At 35.5% G+C, this 20,058-nt stretch overlaps 4 protein-coding genes across 13 annotated transcripts; 2 read left to right on the top strand and 2 right to left on the bottom strand.

The window, feature by feature from the left end:
• Window positions 1-2,011: 2,011 nt before the first annotated feature.
• Window positions 2,012-5,057, top strand: LOC147285826 (Leucine-rich receptor-like protein kinase family protein). The gene is made up of 2 exons (XM_086245427.1): window positions 2,012-4,556; window positions 4,654-5,057. Exons 1-2 carry the CDS (start codon window positions 2,012-2,014, stop codon window positions 5,055-5,057), a joined length of 2,949 nt encoding a protein of 982 aa, XP_086101553.1.
• Window positions 5,058-7,682: 2,625 nt separating this feature from the next.
• Window positions 7,683-11,101, bottom strand: LOC147285825 (myosin-like protein (Protein of unknown function, DUF593)). Of its 4 annotated transcripts, none has more exons than XM_086244682.1 (5): window positions 10,331-11,101; window positions 10,025-10,160; window positions 9,856-9,925; window positions 8,221-9,679; window positions 7,683-8,078 (listed from the first exon to the last, which is right to left on the bottom strand). In XM_086244682.1, exons 4-5 carry the CDS (start codon window positions 9,637-9,639, stop codon window positions 8,055-8,057), a joined length of 1,443 nt encoding a protein of 480 aa, XP_086100808.1. In that variant the 5' UTR covers window positions 9,640-9,679; window positions 9,856-9,925; window positions 10,025-10,160; window positions 10,331-11,101; the 3' UTR covers window positions 7,683-8,054. The 4 variants fall into 4 exon arrangements, with proteins under 4 accessions (XP_086100808.1, XP_086100806.1, XP_086100807.1 ...); XM_086244680.1 differs by having other exon boundaries at window positions 8,221-9,658; XM_086244681.1 differs by having other exon boundaries at window positions 8,221-9,925; window positions 10,277-11,100.
• Window positions 11,102-11,639: 538 nt separating this feature from the next.
• Window positions 11,640-14,924, bottom strand: LOC147285824 (uncharacterized). 2 transcript variants are annotated; one of them, XM_086243225.1, is made up of 6 exons: window positions 14,638-14,924; window positions 14,392-14,516; window positions 14,150-14,246; window positions 13,941-14,026; window positions 13,237-13,311; window positions 11,640-12,304 (listed from the first exon to the last, which is right to left on the bottom strand). In XM_086243225.1, exons 1-6 carry the CDS (start codon window positions 14,705-14,707, stop codon window positions 12,254-12,256), a joined length of 504 nt encoding a protein of 167 aa, XP_086099351.1. In that variant the 5' UTR covers window positions 14,708-14,924; the 3' UTR covers window positions 11,640-12,253. The 2 variants fall into 2 exon arrangements, with proteins under 2 accessions (XP_086099351.1, XP_086099350.1); XM_086243224.1 differs by having other exon boundaries at window positions 13,941-14,050; window positions 14,638-14,920.
• Window positions 14,925-17,559: 2,635 nt separating this feature from the next.
• Window positions 17,560-19,992, top strand: LOC147285823 (uncharacterized). Of its 6 annotated transcripts, none has more exons than XM_086243231.1 (5): window positions 17,560-17,670; window positions 18,098-18,147; window positions 18,586-18,771; window positions 18,954-18,993; window positions 19,638-19,992. In XM_086243231.1, the coding sequence occupies exons 2-5, from the start codon at window positions 18,145-18,147 to the stop codon at window positions 19,718-19,720; spliced, it is 312 nt and encodes a 103-aa protein (XP_086099357.1). In that variant the 5' UTR covers window positions 17,560-17,670; window positions 18,098-18,144; the 3' UTR covers window positions 19,721-19,992. The 6 variants fall into 6 exon arrangements, with proteins under 6 accessions (XP_086099357.1, XP_086099356.1, XP_086099355.1 ...); XM_086243230.1 differs by having other exon boundaries at window positions 18,084-18,147; window positions 19,638-19,991; XM_086243229.1 differs by having other exon boundaries at window positions 17,560-17,726; window positions 19,638-19,991.
• The last annotated feature ends 66 nt before the right edge of the window (window positions 19,993-20,058 follow it).

The following is a 20,058-nucleotide window of genomic DNA, read 5'->3' as shown; positions in this document are numbered from 1 at the left end:
ATGTTTTCGAAGTATTTATATTTTCGGGAAAAATAAAAACCAATGCTACACAGAAGTGAGGCCCACTAATGATTCACGGGCCAACCGGCCCAACCTACAGTGATCATCGTCACGTGGATCCAGACAGACCCAGTTTTTTAATTCAATTTGAAACAATAGACACACAAACTAAATGGGCTTTCTTGGGTTTAATGATTAAGGTCCACTCAAGAAGTACCGATAATAAAATCAAGAATTGCATCACAATATATTCAATAGAAAATTAAGATTAAATATCAAATCTCAATAATTTTTTGGTATAGCATGAAAACCATATAATATTTTAATTGAACTACCAAATTTAAATGTAGTTTTTAGATTAGGTCACAAATATGTTAGTCCCTTTGATTTGAGCCTTTTCCATTTGACATTTTTATCCTTTGGCGCACATATGATGAGTGTTAGTTAAAATTTATAAGGTTTTGACAAAATTGTCCTTGAAGCTTTTATATTATTTTGAAAATTTGCTAATATAATCTCAACTTCACATTTAGTTGTGACTGTACGACACTCACAACTTCAAATTTAGTTGTGACTAAACGACAGTCACATCTAAGTTGTGAGACAGTCACAGTTAAGTTGTGACTAAATTGAATTTTTTTAGAGAAATTATACTACAATATAGTATAAATAGAGGATAAAACAATATTTTTACTCAAAATAATATATAGTATAGTAGTGTGAGTTGTCTCTTTCAATTTACCAAGACAGTCATAATTAAATTGTGACTGGATTGATTTTTTTTTTTTTATAATACAATATAAATTAATGTAATATTTGTGATGTAATATTTTTTTATTTTTTTATTATAGTGGCATGTGATGTAATATTTGTAAATTCTAATACTTTTTACTTTATTAATTTATTTAACTTTTCAACTAGTACATAATCTAAAATGCTATTTAATTTTGGTACCTAAACTAAAAAGTTATTAAAATTTAGTAGTTAAAATCAATGGACCTTATATTCATCATGTAGTTTGTTCAAACTTTTGTTGTTTTTCTTCAAAGCAATTTTGTTGCTTTCTCACAAGTCAATGATTAACAATTTTGCATTAGTCCGTCCGTGATGCATATGAACAGATAATTACAATCTGACTAATGATCTTCTGTTTACTTATTGGAATGTTTCCAAGTGGCCAAAAATAAAATGTCTTAATCAAATCTGGCTTTGTCCCAAATAAACCAGACCTAACTCCACAATCATTTACAAAACTTGTGTGCCAATTTGGGTACTTGGGTGTAGGGTTAGGGTTTTCATTATTTTATTCTAGTTTTATTTTCTAACTTGTTATGGTAGTTGCATGTTAATTGTGCTGTGTTTCTCTGAGTGCTATGGTACCAATTAACGAATAGTGTCTAAATGCAAAACCTGAGCGGCTGAGCCGACAAATGTACCAACACCCACTTACCACATATCACCTCCTATTCTCTAAGCGAGCTTATTAACCAATATTATCTTTTCCTCACAGCACACCATCCACTAATCTCTATGCTCACATCTACAGATCAACATTACATTAACATAATAAAAGTAGATAAACACATACATGAACAAAAAAAATTAAGTATAAAGTAAAATGGTTAGGTCTGCTGGTGCTGACATGTCCAGCATTACTGCTACACATACGGCTTAACGTTGCTTACTTGTCATGTTAACGCGTACACACTTGTATGTCTACTATTGGGGGGTTTTGAAGTCAAAGATCACAGGCGCCAAACGTACATCCACTCCTGCAACGGCAGTTAGGCACAAGTTATTCATAATGTCCAACCATAATTGTTTACTTATTAGCATTAGACATGTCCAAGCTTTTATCATCATCTTCTTAAGCTCATACTCGTGCATGCATTTTCTTCTGTACCATCCAGTAGGCTACTCTCTTAATTTGCTCTCTCTATATTTTCTCATCACTTTGTAATTTTCATCAATTTCTTCGAAATTTTTTGCTTGAAGAAGATTGATAATCATGATGGGTACTTTTCATAGGTTTCCCATGTTTAATTTTCTCTGTTTGATCATTTTCTTGGCCGTGGCTTTGTGCCAACAAGAAAATGCTAAAACAATGAGAGATAAGGCAGCATTGCTTTCATTCATGGCAGGGATCGTTTCAGACCCCCACCATGCTCTAGAGGACTGGAATTCTTTGGGTGTTCATGTTTGTAATTGGTCAGGCATCAGGTGCAACAATGCTAGAGACCAAGTTGTAGAGCTTGATCTTAGTGGAAGGTCACTTAGGGGCACCATTTCTCCAGCTCTTGCTAATCTTTCTTCCTTAGCCATTCTTGATTTGTCAAGAAACTTTTTTGAAGGTCACATTCCAAGAGAGTTAGGCTCTCTTTCTCGACTCGGACAACTCAGCTTATCTTCCAATCTTCTTGAAGGAAACATTGCTGCTGAACTTGGTTTTCTTCACAAATTAGTGTATCTTGATTTGGGAAGCAACCGGCTTAAGGGTGAAATTCCAATGCCACTTTTCTGCAACCATTCTTCTTCTTTGCAGTACATAGACCTTTCAAACAATTCTTTAAGCGGCAAAATTCCTTTAACAGATGGATGTGAACTTAAGCATTTGAGGTTTCTTCTACTGTGGTCCAATCGTCTAGTTGGTCAGGTTCCTGCAGCCCTTTCAAACTCCTCAAAACTTGAATGGCTGGACTTAGAGTCTAACATGCTAAGTGGGGAGTTGCCGTCAGAGATTATAAGGAAAATGCCACAGTTACAGTACCTCTACTTGTCCTATAATGCCTTTGGGAGTCATAACGGTAACACTAACCTTGAACCTTTTTTAACCTCTTTAGTTAATGCCTCTCACTTTCAGGAGCTTGAATTAGCTGGAAATAATCTTGGGGGAGAGATACCTCCTATTATTGGTGATCTTTCTACCAATCTTGTACAAATTCATTTAGATGATAATCTTATTTATGGTTCAATCCCTCCTCACATTTCAAACCTCGTCAACCTCACCCTCTTAAACTTGTCTAGTAACCTTTTGAATGGAACCATTCCACCCCAACTATGCCGAATGAGTAAGCTGGAAAGGTTATATTTGTCGAACAATTCACTCACCGGTGAGATTCCATCAGCTTTTGGTGACATTCCCCATCTAGGCCTTCTAGATTTATCAAAAAACAAGCTTTCTGGTTCAATTCCAGATAGTTTTGCAAACCTTTCCCAGTTAAGAAGACTCTTGCTCTATGAGAACCAACTCTCGGGGACCATACCACCAAGTCTAGGAAAGTGCATCAATTTAGAGATTCTAGACCTTTCTCACAATCAAATTTCAGGGGTAATTCCTAGTGAAGTTGCAGGACTGAGGAGCTTGAAGTTGTACTTGAACTTGTCTAGTAATCACTTACATGGACCATTACCAATGGAGTTAAGCAAAATGGACATGGTGCTGGCAATTGACCTATCTTCCAATAATCTTTCTGGCACAATCCCATCACAACTTGGGAGCTGCATTGCCCTTGAGTACCTCAACCTTTCGGTAAATTCCTTAGAAGGCCCTCTTCCGGTTTCAATAGGAAGGTTGCCTTATCTTCAACAACTTGATGTATCTTCAAACCAATTGATTGGAGTAATACCAGAATCTCTGCAGGAATCATTAACGCTCAAGAAACTTAACTTCTCTTTCAACAACTTCTCTGGGAATGTATCATACATGGGCGCCTTTTCTTCACTGACCATGGACTCTTTCCTTGGAAATGTTGGTCTCTGTGGCTCAATAAAAGGCATGTCAAAGTGCCGGAAGAAGCGTGCTCGTCATTTGGCTATTCTGTCAATTCTCCTGTCATTAATTATCACTCCCATCTTTTGCATAATTGGTTACCCCCTCATGCACAGGTCAAAATTTCAAAAACACTTGGGAAGTTTTGATGGTGGGGATTTGGAGGGTGATGAAGAAGAAGGGAAAAAAGAGCTCAAGTACCCAAGAATCTCATATGAGCAGCTCATTGAAGCCACTGGTGGTTTCAGTGCTTCAAGTCTGATTGGTTCAGGCCGGTTTGGGCATGTCTATAAGGGTGTCCTTCAAGATAATACAAAAATTGCTGTGAAGGTATTGGATTTGAAGATAGATAATGAGATCTCAGGAAGCTTTAAAAGGGAATGCCAAGTCCTGAAGAGGATTAGGCACAGAAATTTGATTAGAATCATCACAGCTTGCAGTAGGCCAGACTTTAAGGCTCTTGTTCTGCCATTGATGTCAAATGGGAGCCTGGAGAGGCATCTTTACTCATCAAGCCATGGATTGGATCTGATTCAGTTGGTGAGCATCTGCAGTGATGTGGCTGAAGGAGTGGCCTATTTACACCATCATTCCCCTGTTAGAGTTGTACACTGTGATCTCAAACCAAGCAACATTGTACTTGATGAGGACATGACAGCTTTGGTAACTGATTTTGGAATTGCAAGATTAATCAAGGGTGATGATGAGACAATTCCAACGAATGACTCAACATCCTTTAGCTCAGCAGATGGCTTGTTATGCGGATCCATTGGCTATATAGCTCCCGGTATGTACTTTTTCTGCCATGTTACAGTGTTCTTGTGAAAATTTAGTATTTTAATCTAACACATACTATTTTCCTTCATTGACTTTATCAAATTTAGAGTATGGAATGGGCAAATGCGCTTCTACTCAAGGAGATGTATTCAGTTTTGGGGTCCTTTTGTTAGAAATCGTTACAGGAAGGCGGCCAACAGACGTCCTTTTTCATGAAGGTTCAAGTTTGCATGAATGGATAAAAAGCCAGTACCCCCGCAGGCTTGAGCCTATAGTTCAACAAGCAGTAGATAGGTATGCCCCAGCTTCAATGCCTAAGCAATATAAAAAAATATGGTGGGATGTCGTTTTGGAGCTGGTTGAGCTTGGTCTTATGTGCACACAGTACAATCCTTCAATGAGACCAAGTATGCAGGATGTAGCTCATGAAATGGGTAGGGTGAAGGAATATATCTCCAACCCTTCATCAGTGTTGATTGAAGAAGTGGACCTTAAAGTTGATGCACTCTGATTCTAGAATGTGATTGAAGGAGTTTCATTGAATTTAAAAATTCCAGACTGATCATTGAATTCATTTGTTTGAATTCTATTTCTATTTTCTTTTTTTTTTCTTTGGTAAAGCAATACTGATAGGCCATTTGAATCTTATGGCAATTGCTTTCTTACTTGTTTAACTATGTGTTATACTCTCTTTTATGTCATTAGAGTATATTTCATTGCCTTGGTATAATTTTTGCCAAAGAGGTGACATGTGAGAATTCAGCAAAAAGGTACACTAAGCATAAAGCCATAAAGGAGAAATTCTTTTCACTAGTCAACAACTAGGTCTTGCATCCTGATGAATATCCTACTTTTATTGCTTGCTTAATCTCAGAACCAACCAAAGACAGCCTTTGTTGGTTATTAATTTAATAGAGTTAATTCATGTAATTAGTAATTAAAATTGGTACTATGGATCATAACTCTCTTTTCAATTAATATATATATATATAGCATTGTGTTTGTGGTAGCCAACACAGATTGATATCCACAGTCCAAAAAGGCATTTATTTCTCTTTTTGCCTACCTTGATATAGAATTGCCTATTTAAAATAAGTAGTGGAAGGTGTTAATATCCCTATTCTCAAACCAATATAGCTATCCAATCCCATTTGAATCCTTTTTATCACTCACATTAGCATGAGAAAGTAGGCTAAGTAGCTACACCATTTTCTTTGCAAAAGCAGCATTCTCCTCCCCCATGACCCCATGAGAATAAAAAAAAGAAAACAGAAAAACCAAACTAGCTGATCTGATTAGACCAGCAGAGAGCAAATTTTCAGACAATTTAATGGTGGAAGCATTTTCATTTACATAGTCAATAAATAATGAATTAATCAATAGAACCAGAGACCTGAAGATTACTCTGTCAAAATATTTACTAGAAGGACCACTTCATGATAATCCTTAGGTGGCCTTCCCAGCTGAAAAGTTTAGGTAACACTCCAATAAGCCTTCGCACTCTCCTCTTCATATAAAAACTTTGCTGAGTCTGAGTCCATATCCACTAGTGGCCTCTTCAATTGTATCACGTAGCTCTCCGTGGCATTTCTACATTGTTACCTGTTACTCTCAAAACTTTGAGAGTAGGACAGTGATGCAGGCTTGACATCCCCTCCAGAACAGAAGAGGGTAGGAAGGGTGGAGTTGTGCTTTAATCATTAGCCGGAGACAAAAGTAGAATCACTAAGAATTAACGATGAAATGGACCAACAATATATATCAAGTTAATATGAGGTTACACATGGAGAGGCACACAAATGTTGAGCTTTGATACCATGTCAGATAACCACTAGACCTCAAGGTATATTAAGCTAACAGTTTCTAACAAAGGGATAGTAAGAAACACGTCCTATTGATTGGAGAAACTGTGAGAATTTCAGTCACTTTCCTTTGTTATTACTTGGACTTTCACATAGTAAGTAAACTATAAATAAACGATGGAGAATGCATCTGATTAATTCTCTCCTGGCCAGCTATTAAAAGAAGCTTTAGGGGTAGGTACAGATGATGATAAAACACAGTGCTCGTCCCACTTGCACTAAAGAATTACATGACAAACTCTTACCTTGTTTGTGAATGAAAAGGGAAAGGCCAATGTGACATGGTGCTCCGTGATAATGACCTCCATAACCAAATTTTACTACAAGTATCCATCTGTTTCTATGTGACTCATAAACTCTGCAATCACTGTAAGACTGTTATATTCAGCATCTCTTAATGTTACGTATGAAAGTGTTTCTTAAAAGTTGCTGGTTTCTTAAATTTGCATTATCATATTCTTATCAGAAAGTGGTTCATATTAAATAATTATAAGTTGCCAGGTATAGACAAACAAGTCATAGATGGTGTTGATTGCAGGTGTCAGCTTTCCTTTTATGATCAACAATGAGCATGAAATATTTCTCGAAAGTATTATATGAACTGTCTTAGTTATAAGATCAAAGGTCAAAGTTAGAACTTCAAATAATAGGAAGTTACAGAGTACTAATATGCTAGCAAAATAAAGAATCGCGTACGCAATTGACCAGGCTGTAAGAAGGTTTCATTTCAAACCATTTGCCATCTAAGAATTTGAACAAGGCAGATAATATGCAACATCCACATCTTTAATTTTTCTTCATCAATGGTTGTGAACGAAATCTGGCATAAAAGATCTATGATCTTGAGCCTTAGATATTGGCAATTGTATACCTTTTGGTAATAACTTTCCTCTATTATAAGTTTACCAGTCCAGTTTCAGATGTCCTGAAAATACTCGTGGCCATGGCATGTCTTGGAATCTGGTACAATGACCATGTCTGCTCAATATGGGATAGTCTTCTATGATCTAATTATGGTCACTATTATTATAAAAAAGAAAAGAGAAATTATGGTCACTCCATGATTTGCTCTATCATGGAAACACACCTATTTCAGATTGGGTTTTAATCTCATGAAGATTGTATAGACAACAAAATGAGGTAGGAATATTTATATTGGAAATTATGAAACACCAAGGATACTCAACTGATTTCAGTTATTATCTGACTGTAAACAGTAAGATCTCAAATGTAGAATATAAACAGAAGATTTTCTTAGTTATGCTCAGAATTTGAAATTTCATATAACTCTTTCGATGGACAGAAAATGTAATAACACCGGTATCTATGTTGAGAACAAAGCACTCCTTACGTATGTATATCACTTCAACCTGCATCTCAATTTCAAAATACTAAAATGTACATGAAAGAACGCAATCCTAAGAAGACACATTTGTTTGTCATGCAATGCTTAATGTACAGTATGCAAATTTTACATTTGTATATTATATTAGGAGCTATCCAAATCCAATCAAAGAATCTAATCTCTCTGTTCACACCACCCAATGGAGAAGAAAAAGTCAAAGATACTCTTACGGAATACTTCCTGCATAACATCTACAAAACTGATGATGCATGAAGTTCATCAGTGTCACTGAATTGCTTGATCAAAGCCAAAAGTGTAGCATTGCCTGTCCAATAAAATTGAGAAACGGGAAGAAGTCATCAAACTTTGCATTCAAGGTGAACCAAGATTCCAGCTCAAACAACCTCACAAGTAAAAAAAGCTAGAGAGAATAAATACCCTAAAGGAAAAATGTAGGAAATTTATACCTCCATGACAGTGTGTAAGGACTCGTCGTCCTGTGGAGGGGGTTGGGGGGGTTTCTTTTCCTTCGGGGTACGCATTTCAGACCGTATTAAATTGAGTTGCTCATGTATCTCCCTAAACAACTTCAGCTCCTCTTCTCCTGCATGACTAATTTCTTGCTTTATACTATGTCTCTCTCCCTCAAGGCGCTCAATTCTCCTCCACAACTGTTGAAATCTGGCTTGATGAGGATCAGTAATCCCAGCCGCTCTCTCCATGGGACTCGAGTCAACAGTACTTATCCCATCTCTTGGTTTAAATAATTTGTTCTCGTGCTTCTTGCATTGCAACATTTTCTTTAACCTGTCTGTTTCATCTTTAACATATGCGTCACTAGTCTCGTCAGACACCAAATTTGGCTTTCCAAGCCTGTTCTCAAATTCCAAAGTTACCTTACTTACCTTCTTCTCACCTTCATGAGCTTTACGATTTTCATAACTTTGTGGGACTTCAAAAACATCATGGACGCTTGTGGAGCCTGAAGTACTAACAACTGCCTCCCTTTCCTGTACTTTCTCATTGTGCTTAACTTGGTCCAAAGCAGCAATAATTTCTTCACTTGTTTTGACACAGGATGGGGTAATGTTTAGTCTTGGAATTGGGGGCAATGAACAAGTCCTAGACGGACCCATCAAGTTTAGAGATTTTTCTCTACCAGAATCTTTACAATCTGATATCTCTTTCACTCGTTCATCTAACTTCTTAATCTGCGTCCATATTGAATTAAGGTTCCCACCTGAATGATTTCCTGATTTCTTCTCTACATCTAAGCTCTGCAAATTAACTTCCTGGTCCACCTTTTTCTCTACTGTTTTCATAACATCTGGCTTGGGGATCATGGGTCTATCTCTGTCTCTGTCCCTTTCTCTTTCCATCTTGTTGAGGAAATCCTTGAGTTCAATTGGAGGAAGAGAGTTGATTCTTCTAATAGCGCCACTAACACTCGTTTCCGCATTGCCAACATCACTTTTTTGCAACAACATATTCTCCGGATATATATTTTCACCGGCACCTAATTCAGTACCGACACCCAAGCTTAAAAGTTTGTACCTATAAGCCTGAAGTTGGAACTCAAGAGAAGCAATTTCCATTTCTTTCTGATAAATAAGATCTTCAAAAATTGCAAGAGCTTCCTCAGCATGACAGATCTTTTCCTCTGCCAATCTCTTATATTGACTTGCTTCCATCTTCATAGCAGACTTTTCTCCTTGCAAACGCAGTATCATGGATAGAGCTTCATCAGCTGCAGTAGATGATGCCTCTCTTTCCTGATCCAGATCAGTATACAGTTTTTGCAGGAGTTGTTGTTGCGCTTTAAGCGCTTCAGTTAGGGCGGTTATATCAGTTTCGGGCATCCCAGAAGGCAAACTACCCTCGGCCATTTAGATTTGATTCTAGAACCTATGAAGAATTATAATATATCTGCTTCAAGATTCACATAGCAAATAGACAAAATTGAAACAATTATAACACAGGAACAACGAGACAGACACTCGTGCCTAGGACATGAATATAAACCCAATTGATTTTCTTAATCTAACAATCCTGCAAACAACAGAAATCATGTAGAAAGGAACCAAGAAACAAAGTCACATTACCTGATGGGCTGTGCGTGCAGAAAGCCTAAACTTGATGATCCTCAGAGCAAAACCCAGTTGGGAAAAATCACTGCAGAAAGAATACACCGTATCAAGTTTTTTTCTTTTAACAACAACAATAAAGAAAAGAATAACAAGACCAAGAAGAAGAATCAAAAAGCCAAATTACATGAAACTTGTTGGTCCAGAATAACGAAGACGAGGCCAGAAATTGAACAATTTTATGGTTTACAAAATGACACGAAACGTATCCATTGCTTTTCTCTTAAGGAAATGGAAAACAAACAAATCCACCTTCTTCTGATCTGCAATCAATGAAAGAATGGGAAACAGCAAAGAAAGCTCGTGAGTGTTGAAATAGCTTCCTGGGTTTCTAGATTCTTCATTCATTCATGTACAAGAAAAGCTAAGGTATACCTACCAAAAATTAAATGTTTGTGTTTCGAAACAACAGCTTGGCTCTTGTTTTGCCTACCTTATAAAGCAGCATTGATTTGGAAATTTCTGAAGCAGAACGCTCATTGAATAGGAAGAAGAAAACTGTCTTTACTTTTCTAACCACCAAAGGCATTGAATGATATGAACGATATGATAGTGGGAAACTAATCTCGCCTCTACGAAATAGATCAACCAAAACGAAGTCGTCTTACCTTGTGATCAGAGCTCCAACATGCCCCATCACGGGGTCTCAATGCCTAATCCAAATCTTTTTTCTTTTTTTTTGGCCATGAGCCTAATCCAAATCTTTAAATCCAATTTACTAATCATTGAATAGTGGACCCACACTCCTTCCTTTTCTCCCGCAACCGTCACTCAAGGGTCCTGATTTTTCAAAAAGTCGTTAGTGACAAGTTTTAACGGCTAGAAATTAGAATCTGGCCCCAGTGGCATTAGTAGCAGGGGGTCTCGCTATTACCGAGAGCACCGACCATCTGATAAAAATACGACTCAAAAATAGGTTTGTCAACTATCTTCTCTTTGGCTAAATCCTTGGTCCCCTTAGATGAGTCAACTATCCTATTTTAACCATCCATTCATGAGAATCCAATGATCATGATGGTAATAGTAAACACAGCCTGGGATTATTTCTTTTGCGCTAAATCGCTAACAACACAGCCTGGAATTTAATAGTTTTAAGGGAAAACTTATGGAAATGGCCTGTAGGTCCAGCATTTGCTTGTGTCTTTTATTATCAATTTATTGGCAATCCACATGATAGTATGATACAGCCATGATTCCTGCACCACATTCTTATTGTGCAGGACATTACATAATGAGTATGATACCTGAATGGGAGCATAATTTTTTTTTTTTTAAAGGTAATTAACAAAAAAATGAAAACTAGAAAAGAAGCACGAGCGTGCTTGACATTCTCATCAATGGACAGCAAAGTAAAGGAAAAAAAGGAACAATTCAAATAAATAAGAGGGTGGGGGAGAGTGATGAGTACGAATAAATGTATTTATGAATCTTTAATTTATTACTACCACTCGCACACGCCATTGACATGAGGCTTTGGCCCAGAATAAGTCAGCATTGCATATTGTAATGTTGATTAAAGCCTGCAAACCAATCTAATCATACGGGCTTCAATCCAAGCAAGCCTTCCATTCTTCACATTAGCGCATGCGCTTACACATTAGCAATTTCCTCGGGCATTATCCTTTTTTTTTTTTTTTCGGGGTAAAAATTTCCTCAGGCATTACCATTAGCAATATACTTTGACCATTTCACACGTGCACATGGACACACGAACAGAAATTATTCAAGAAAAAGAACATCTGAAAAGGCATTTGAATAAATAATGTCATATACAAATGAAAAATGACGAACAATGCAGGCAAAGAAGATGAGTATGGTTAGCTTAGCTGAATGGTAGACATGGATTTGAATACCAAAGGCCAATGCCTATGCATCCAAAAATGGATAACACCTTGACATGATCATGAGCCCCAGTATTCCCAACACTCAAAACAACCAAAAATTCTAATGAATCACTAGGAGTTGCACCTGATAACACACTCAACCTAATCTGATTGCTCAGTGTGGAGGTTCTGGAGAAGGTTCATGGAATTGTATTCAAAACAGCCCTTTAAAATAGCGTAACTGTTTGTCCCTAGTCAACGGCGAAAGATGTCCATAAATCACGTTATTCAACAAGCAGAACTAGCAATCAATCATTTGCCATGTACTACATACTTGTAGTGCAGTGACTCGAGCCTACGTAATAGATAGCCAACAACAAATGCATTGTGCTACTGTTCTACATACCAGTTGCAAAATGAGCAATGCCAAACCCAAATAAGTGCTCAGACACAATTTATGAGGAAGCAGAAAGCGTGTTATGCCCCTTTTAAACCCTGAGAAACCCTTTCTTTGAGATTTGTCAATCTCATTTTCAATCTACAGGAACCTCAACCTCCATCTTCAAATCGGAGTTGCCGAGAGTCTGTAAACAATGAGGAAAATATTTTTATATCATCTCTTATTAGTGAGAAGCATATATGCTTTCTACATCTTCTATTGCATTAATAGAATAATGCAAGTATAATTATTTCAAAGACATTCAAACATATGCAGACCAGATGAATTAAAGTCCCTTCAAACTGATGTAACACAAGAGGTGAATTGGAAACTAAAAGTTAGTTGATGGATACTTCAAATAATGTTTCCGAAAGTATTTACTAGTCTGATTAGAGAAGAAAAAAGTACAAGTAGAAAATTAAATTGCTTTACTCTCTTTGGTATTTCCAAAGGTATAACAGACAAGAATTTCAAGAAAATGAAAACATCTCAACTTCTGGAGATATTAGACCTTCAAATCACTCTAGCATGACACTATGTTTTATCACATATATACTGGACCCAACAATAGCGTGACTTCAGTGAAGATAATGTAATGCATTCAGCAAAAATTTAGAGGAACCCTCCATCCCTCCCATACATAAAGATATCTCTCTGTGTGTGTATAACCTAAGACTGTTGCAAAGATAAATGAAGCTATCACTTCTACTATGAATGAAAAAATGACAAGTCAATGTCATACCCTTGAAATTCTTGCATGGCCATGGAAATGAGAAATCAAAGTTCTCTTTTCTTTATTCAATCCATGGTCTCATGAACATAGTAAAAAATTGCTTCCAAAAACTCTCTTCCCTAAGAACATCTCTTTCATTGTCTCCTAAAGCATGGCTAGGAAGGGCAATGTCAAACAAACTATATTAATCAGAAGATTCAAAATTCAGAACAGAATCACTAAAGATGAAACAAGCTAAATTATATAAGTGAGATAATACAAGAAAATGGCCAGACCAGTTATATATATATATATATATAATCATGTGCATCAATTACAACACAGAACTTATAATGGTGCGGTACCTTCATAAAGTCCGATATGCTTAACGAAGAATCCCTTGTATAGCCTGATTCCTCTAGGACATGGGTCAATACTTGCTGTAGAAAATGCACACACGTACACAATATCAAACACAAAAATAGCCAAACTGGTACCTCCTCAGACTTGGTAATTCAAAATTCCACAACAGTATAAATCAATTCATGTTATGAAGAAAAATTGAAGACATGTTTTCAATCACCAAGGCATAGTCATATGGAAAACTAGGTCTTGAAGAGGATACTTTTGTGAAGGAAATCAGTCTACAAAGAGCACATTTTCTTTCTGATTTATAAATATTTTTTTCTCTTTTATGCCTAAGAACCAAACTTCACGTCATTTTGAAATGAAACCTGAATCCTAAATGAAAACCCATATTATTTTTTGATTGACAGCTTCAAAACAGATGGCGAATAGCTAATGAATAATGATAGGTGATTGAACACATTCCAGATAAACATATTGGCAATGAGAATAGGTTGTATGGTAGATACTTCACAGAAGAGCAAATTTTGAACCCAAACCACTAGTGCAGATTTGACTCATTGCATAAATTAAAAAGCAGTTACTGAGAGCATTAAGTTTGCATAAATCATGAAAATTTACAATTCAAAAATTCTGCCTTATCTGCACCAAACAGGGCATAAGAGAAATTATATAGGGACACAAATTTCTGATAGTAACCTACCTCCCTCTGCTGCTCAGATATGAACTGTCCCGTCAAATCCCGTAAAACATCCAGCATGTCACTGAATGTGACTTTCCCATTGCGGTCTGCATCATATACCTTAAAAATAACTACAAAACAGATAGAGACCCCAAGCTGCAACTCAGAACAAGGGAACTAATCAAGCTTGTACTTCTAATGTGAAGTGTTAATGAATCACGAAATATTACACTCAATTTTTTGTTGCGAGCTTGCACGAGAACTGAATGCCGACAAGAATGCTACGAATTCCTTAAAGTTCAATCCATCCAACCTCTTCAGCAATCTCTGAAAGATGAAATGGTACTGCATACTTATTCATATAATCGATTTGCATAAAGAGAGAATTTCTGTGGGCATTATTTACCAATACATACAGACATTAAGAAATATAATAAATATATATATAGAGAGGGAGAGAGAGAGAGAGGACCTGAGAGAGAGGATTGACGGCGAATTCAGGTACGGACAAGAACTCGTCGGCGGAAATGAAACCTCCGCCACTGCGATCGAGCTGACAGAACCTCTGGTACAGAGAAACTATCTCCTGCTGCGAAACTAGAAACATAGACACGCAAACCAAATCAAACGGCTAAGAAACCCTAAGCTCCATGATCCAAGATGCGGACGCAAAAATCAAGTAATGAGATTGGCTTGCAAGAATGCATTAGTTACTTACATGTGTGATTACAGTGTTCCTGGACTTCTTCGATGTCGTATTGAGTGAGGATCGAGGATGCGTTGCCCATGGTAGCGAGGAAGAGGCGATTAGGTGCGGTGAAGTCTACGGGAAGCTGTGGAAAGCCCTAACCTGAGTTGAATAGCTGAGCTGACACCTTTGTAGGGGCAGGCGGAGTTATTGTCGCAACAGACTCGTGGCGATTCACTGGTTTTCTTTGATCCACGAGACCAAAGAGCGGGATAGAATTTCCGTTCTGAGAGAAACTTTCATGTCCCCCGTCATACCAGGTTAGTAATCCAACCTGTATCACAACCCAATAAAGATGGGACACTTGTAAAACTTAAGTCTGACTTCTATTAATTTATTACACATTATTTCAACTCAAAAACACCCCCTAGTGTCAGGCTGTCAGCTTGTACGAATCTCCTATGTACATGGGTTGATTTTATTTTATTACACTAAATTATTTCGATTTAATTAATTTTTTTAATAATAATTTTTGAAGTGTAACATAAATGGATAATTTAGATTATAAAATTAGTCATGTGATAGACTTAAAATGGTGATTAGCTTCGTATTAATTTGCTAATCAATTAACTTTAAAGCACTCTTTTCATAAAAATATAATAAAAATATAATAAGGATATGATATTATCAAAAATACTATAAACCTAACTGGTTAGCAAGTTAATATATAGATAAAAAAAATAAAAATTAGGCCCACCATACGATGTAAAATCATAATATGAATTGTTCATTTTTTAGCCTTCAGTTCAAATATCATTTTTGTAAAACATTTTCAAATTCGAAAGTCATTTAGTCATTTGATTATAATAACAATCATTCATATATTTTTATCAAATATAATATTCGTCTATTTATTTGATCATAATTAGATAATAATTTTTTGATTTAGTAGAATTTTTACAATAATAATGAGATTAATTGTTCGAATTACTTTTTAAAGTTTAATTTTTTTTATTATGCTTATATCTATGTAAGTATTCATTTATGTGACTCACAATTACTATGTCAGCAATTTAAATGGACTAAAGTGAGACAAATGAAAACGTTTAATGACCATAGAAATTAGGGAAAATGAGAATTTAGTCTTTCTAACATTTTTTATTTAGAAAAAACCTTATGACTTTTTTTTTTTTTCCAAATAAAATTCTTATTTTTTCTAAATAAAATCTTTTGACTAGGGGTGGACACGGATCGGTTTGGTTTGGTTTAGCCCCCAAACTGTAGACCAAACCAATGCCTTCGAGTTGATGATTTTTCAAACCAAACCAACTCAATGAAGGTGAAACAACCGAACCAAACCAAACCAATTAAAGTCGGGTTGGGTTGGTCGGTTTGATCAATTTGGACATGTTTCAAAATACAATTAAAATTTAGACCCAAATTAAAAATGAAGAAAACTCTCTTTAAGTTATAAAATTATTATCTCTATTTTCTACACATGAACTCAATTTAGTGCATACATGTTTTTATAGTGGAACAATTACAATCACATATAAAACAAAAAAGTCATATATGTGAAACATTAATATTAATATATTAAAGAATAAAGCCATGTGAAAGATTAATATTAACTTATTATGATATTAAAGAACATAGGCCATAAAACTAGGGAATGTGAGATGAGTTTTCATTGCTTTGAGCCTTTGACCATTCTAAACAAGGTGAGATGAGAAACTAGACATGTGAATATTTAATTTAATTTTTATTTTTAGGTCGAGTTTGGTCGGTTATTTGAAACCTCAACCCATTTGAGGTCGGGTTGGTCGGGTTATGAATCGACCTCTCTAAATTGGGTGTTAGAAACCGAACCAACCCAACCCATTTTGGCTAGGTTGGTCGGGTTGCATTGGGTTATGTCCACCCCTACTTTTGACAATTGTTTTGTCAAAGAAATATGTCATTATTTTTTTAGAGTATAGGGTATAAAGTATAAGTTTACCTCATACGGTCATACCTTCTTAGGGTATATAATGAGATTGTGGAGGCTACATATTAAGTTTTAATTCTAAGATTTTGGAAGGAGCTCAAAATCTCATAGTGAAAACCTAATATAAAGCTGACAAACCAGGGATTGAGAAGAAGTAAAAATGCACTGTCGAACACTTGAAAATGACCGCCAAGGGCTCGGCACTTGGTATGTGTGAATAAATTGAAACTAATAGACTAATATTATGTAATATGGAATGGTTAAAATATTATTGAACTTTAGTTAGAATTTTAAAAGTCATAAGGTTTTAGTCAGTAAATTATTAAATTAAATGACCTAAATAAAAGTTTTTCTATAAATTAAAAATATTAATTAAAGGACCAAAGTATCACTCTTAGAATAGTTAAAGAACCATTATTGGAAAAAAAAAAACTTTTATATATTGATGGAATGAACCAAAGTGTTATTCGTGAAAAATTTTGAAGACTCTAAAAATTAAAAAATAGTTGATGGACCAAAATATCACTCGTGAATAGTTAAGAGACCACTACTGGAATTAACTATAATTAATATTATTATAATTAAATAAAAAATAAATAAAAAATAAATAAAAAATAAATAAAAAATAAACCAAAGCTAACCAATAATTAACCAAAATTATTAGATAGTAACATTACCGAAATAGAACCGAAAATCAAAGTTTACCAAAAATTATCAAACTAAAAATTACCAAAATCAAATGATACCAAAATAAAAAAATACCAATACCGATCCGTAATTCCGTACTGAGCCTTAATTTTTTTCTTTTAACTTTTCCTTATATTCTATTCTATGCAGCATTGTATAATTTGTATGTAATAATTTTCCTATTATCATAAAAAACAAATTACCAGAGAGAAAAAGAAAGTTATTTTTTTCTTTATAAAAAAATTAATATTTTTAGAGGAGAATCACCTAATTGGTAGAGGGGCAAGTCTCGGCCAGCAGCGAAACACAAGAAACGTCGTCAGACGTCGGAGAAGCTGATTCGATACAGGTTCACCGGAAGAAGAAAGAGGCTCAAGTTGATTTCGAAGGTCAGACTTTGGCCACCAAAACAACTCACCACTTCTGTGGTTGGAATTCTTAACTCGTAAGTCGTAACTTATGTCCTAGCCTTTTCTCTGCTTTTTTTTTTTTTTTTGTTTATTTATTTATTTATTATTTTTAGTTTGTTTCTTTCTTCCTTCCTTAAAATCGGTCTTTTTACTTTCTCTCGTTCAATGTTCACAGTGAATACAAAATATCCAGATTCTTGTTTTAAGATAGGCAAAAAAAAAAAAAACTTAGTAGTGTTGTGTGTTATTGCAAATGTTAACATGTGGACAATTAGTATCATACAAAGTGAAGTAATATGAATCAAATAGTTATCTTCTTGTTAAATTGCTTGATTGTGATTCTATCTTTGATGCATAACATGAACATGTCATATTTAGTTTTGATTTAGCAGGATTTTCTTGGCAGCCTATTACAGAGAGAACTCCTGCCCATATTCCGTTTACAGTTGAAGAATGGTGTGTACACGATCCTCTCTATTCCTTTTCGTTTCATTACATTTTTGGTAAATATAGATGAGCACATAAAGCTAATGCAGAAATTAGTGTATATGTTGAAGTTTTTCTTTCCAATGAAAGACCAATTTGAGAACATAATGATTTGAGTTTGTACAATACAATTGGGATTAAAATGTAAGTGGTCGTACCTGAAGCTATTGAGATATGGGTTTTGATGCTGTGTTGCATTTCGGATTTTCGATCATATTTATGCATGAAGATTAAATCTACCTGTCTATTGTTATTTCTTTGGAGAAATTGCATCTAACTTTTCAAAAAAAAAGGATTGTTGTAATTGTGTGTGGCCTGGGTTACTGTTTTTCCACAGCTGTATACTTGATTCATTAGCGAAAAAAACTGTACACCTGATTTGTTTGTTTATTTATTTATTTATTCCAGGCCATGTATATCCGTGTTAAGCATAGTAAAACAACTTACTTTATCCAGTGTGAGCCAACTGAGATAATTTTAGATATTAAGCAGAAATTGCATAATCTTATTGAGCAACCAGTAAATGATCAGCGTTTGATCCTAGTCAGTACTGGGGAAGTACTGGAGGATTCAAAGACATTGGCAGATCAAAAGGTACCAAACAAAAATTACATTTCTTTTAACTTGATTATCATAGTTCATTTCTCTCTTTCTGGGGGGTGTGGGGGGGGGGGGGGGGGGGACTTGAACTTAGAGATTCATTACTACTAATTTCAATGAGCTCTAAATGTGTTGATGCCTTCAGTCATTGACATGATTTTTTCATGTTTTTTCAGGTTGAAAATGATGCCGTTGTGGCACTGACCTTGAGAAAAGGTTGAGTCTCTTTTTCTTTTTTTTTTCTTTTTTTTTTGTTTCTACACATAGTTTCTATTGCAATCAACACTTTCAATATGGGTAAGTATTGCATGCCTTTGTTTATTCTTTGTTGCTCTCGCTATTTTTTGGTCTGAGCTGGGGTATGTGCACCTTATCCCGAACTACTTATGGGAGTTCCCCATGGACCTTATGGTTTGGGGGGGTGTGCTCTTACTTATGACTTGGGTTATCGACCTTATGGTTATTTCAGCAGTGTTTGAGGCCCATTTTGATTTAGTCAGTTTTTTCATTTTCTGGTGAAGTTAAATTAGCTTTCATACACTTATATAAGTTCTATAATGGCAATTGATAATGTGTGCTTCTCTGTTTTGATGGGGTAGGACTATTTGTTGCTAGTTTGTGGTAATATAGATATAGAGGTATGCTTTGAAAGTTAAACAAGGACCTAGGATCAACATGTTTGCATAGTGCAGCTTAAAGCAAGAGGATACCTTACGGGGAACATGAACACGTCCTTCAGTCCTACACTGGAGTGGAAATAATATCTGCATTGTGAAGATGATATGTGCACTCAATATTCACCCTACTTAAGATTGTGTATTGTCCTTTTTATCTAATGTTATTTTCTCCATTGCTTCCAGATGATAATGAGTTTGAAGAGGTGAACATTGTACGGCCAGATGACTTCTACCAGTCTTGTGATGCTGATGTAGGCAATTGGTGAAGTTGGAAACCTTCATCTGGAAAAGCTTAACTGGCTGCAAGCCTTCAACATATCAAGTTCGGTCCTAGCTATCCACCACACCTGTGGTGGCCATCCGCTTATATTGTAACAGCTGGTGCTGGGGATTTTTTTTGGACAATTATTTTCAAAGAAGAGTTCAGTTCAAAGCTTGTAGATGATTTTATCCATGAATTTAATCGAACTTTTGAAATTGACAGTATGGAGATTATTTTTCTGTATAGTATGAATGAAAAAATTAAAGTCTTAGGGAACAAGAACCCTTTTTCTACCGTGAAGAAATGAGCCTAATACTTATCTCCCATGAGCTCAAATAACAT

Source organism: Dryas octopetala, chromosome 5, assembly GCF_963921425.1.
Source record: "Dryas octopetala chromosome 5, drDryOcto1.1, whole genome shotgun sequence".
Lineage (NCBI taxonomy): Eukaryota > Viridiplantae > Streptophyta > Magnoliopsida > Rosales > Rosaceae > Dryas > Dryas octopetala.
This window is presented reverse-complemented; position numbering and strand designations above follow the sequence as displayed.

Bases quoted from the DNA above. Each gene is read 5' to 3' on its own strand.
- LOC147285826 (XM_086245427.1), top strand. From the start codon at position 2,012: ATGGGTACTTTTCATAGGTTTCCCATGTTTAATTTTCTCTGTTTGATC. The intron at 4,557-4,653 runs GTATGTACTTTT...TATCAAATTTAG, and splicing joins CATTGGCTATATAGCTCCCG to AGTATGGAATGGGCAAATGC.
- LOC147285825 (XM_086244682.1), bottom strand. From the start codon at position 9,639: ATGGCCGAGGGTAGTTTGCCTTCTGGGATGCCCGAAACTGATATAACC. The intron at 8,079-8,220 runs GTATAAATTTCC...TTTATTGGACAG, and splicing joins CCTTACACACTGTCATGGAG to GCAATGCTACACTTTTGGCT.
- LOC147285824 (XM_086243224.1), bottom strand. From the start codon at position 14,707: ATGGGCAACGCATCCTCGATCCTCACTCAATACGACATCGAAGAAGTC. The intron at 14,517-14,637 runs GTAAGTAACTAA...CTATGTTTCTAG, and splicing joins GGAACACTGTAATCACACAT to TTTCGCAGCAGGAGATAGTT. The intron at 12,305-13,236 runs GTACCGCACCAT...CATTGTTTACAG, and splicing joins GCATATCGGACTTTATGAAG to ACTCTCGGCAACTCCGATTT.
- LOC147285823 (XM_086243231.1), top strand. The intron at 18,772-18,953 runs GTACCAAACAAA...ATGTTTTTTCAG, and splicing joins AGACATTGGCAGATCAAAAG to GTTGAAAATGATGCCGTTGT. The intron at 18,994-19,637 runs GTTGAGTCTCTT...CATTGCTTCCAG, and splicing joins GGCACTGACCTTGAGAAAAG to ATGATAATGAGTTTGAAGAG.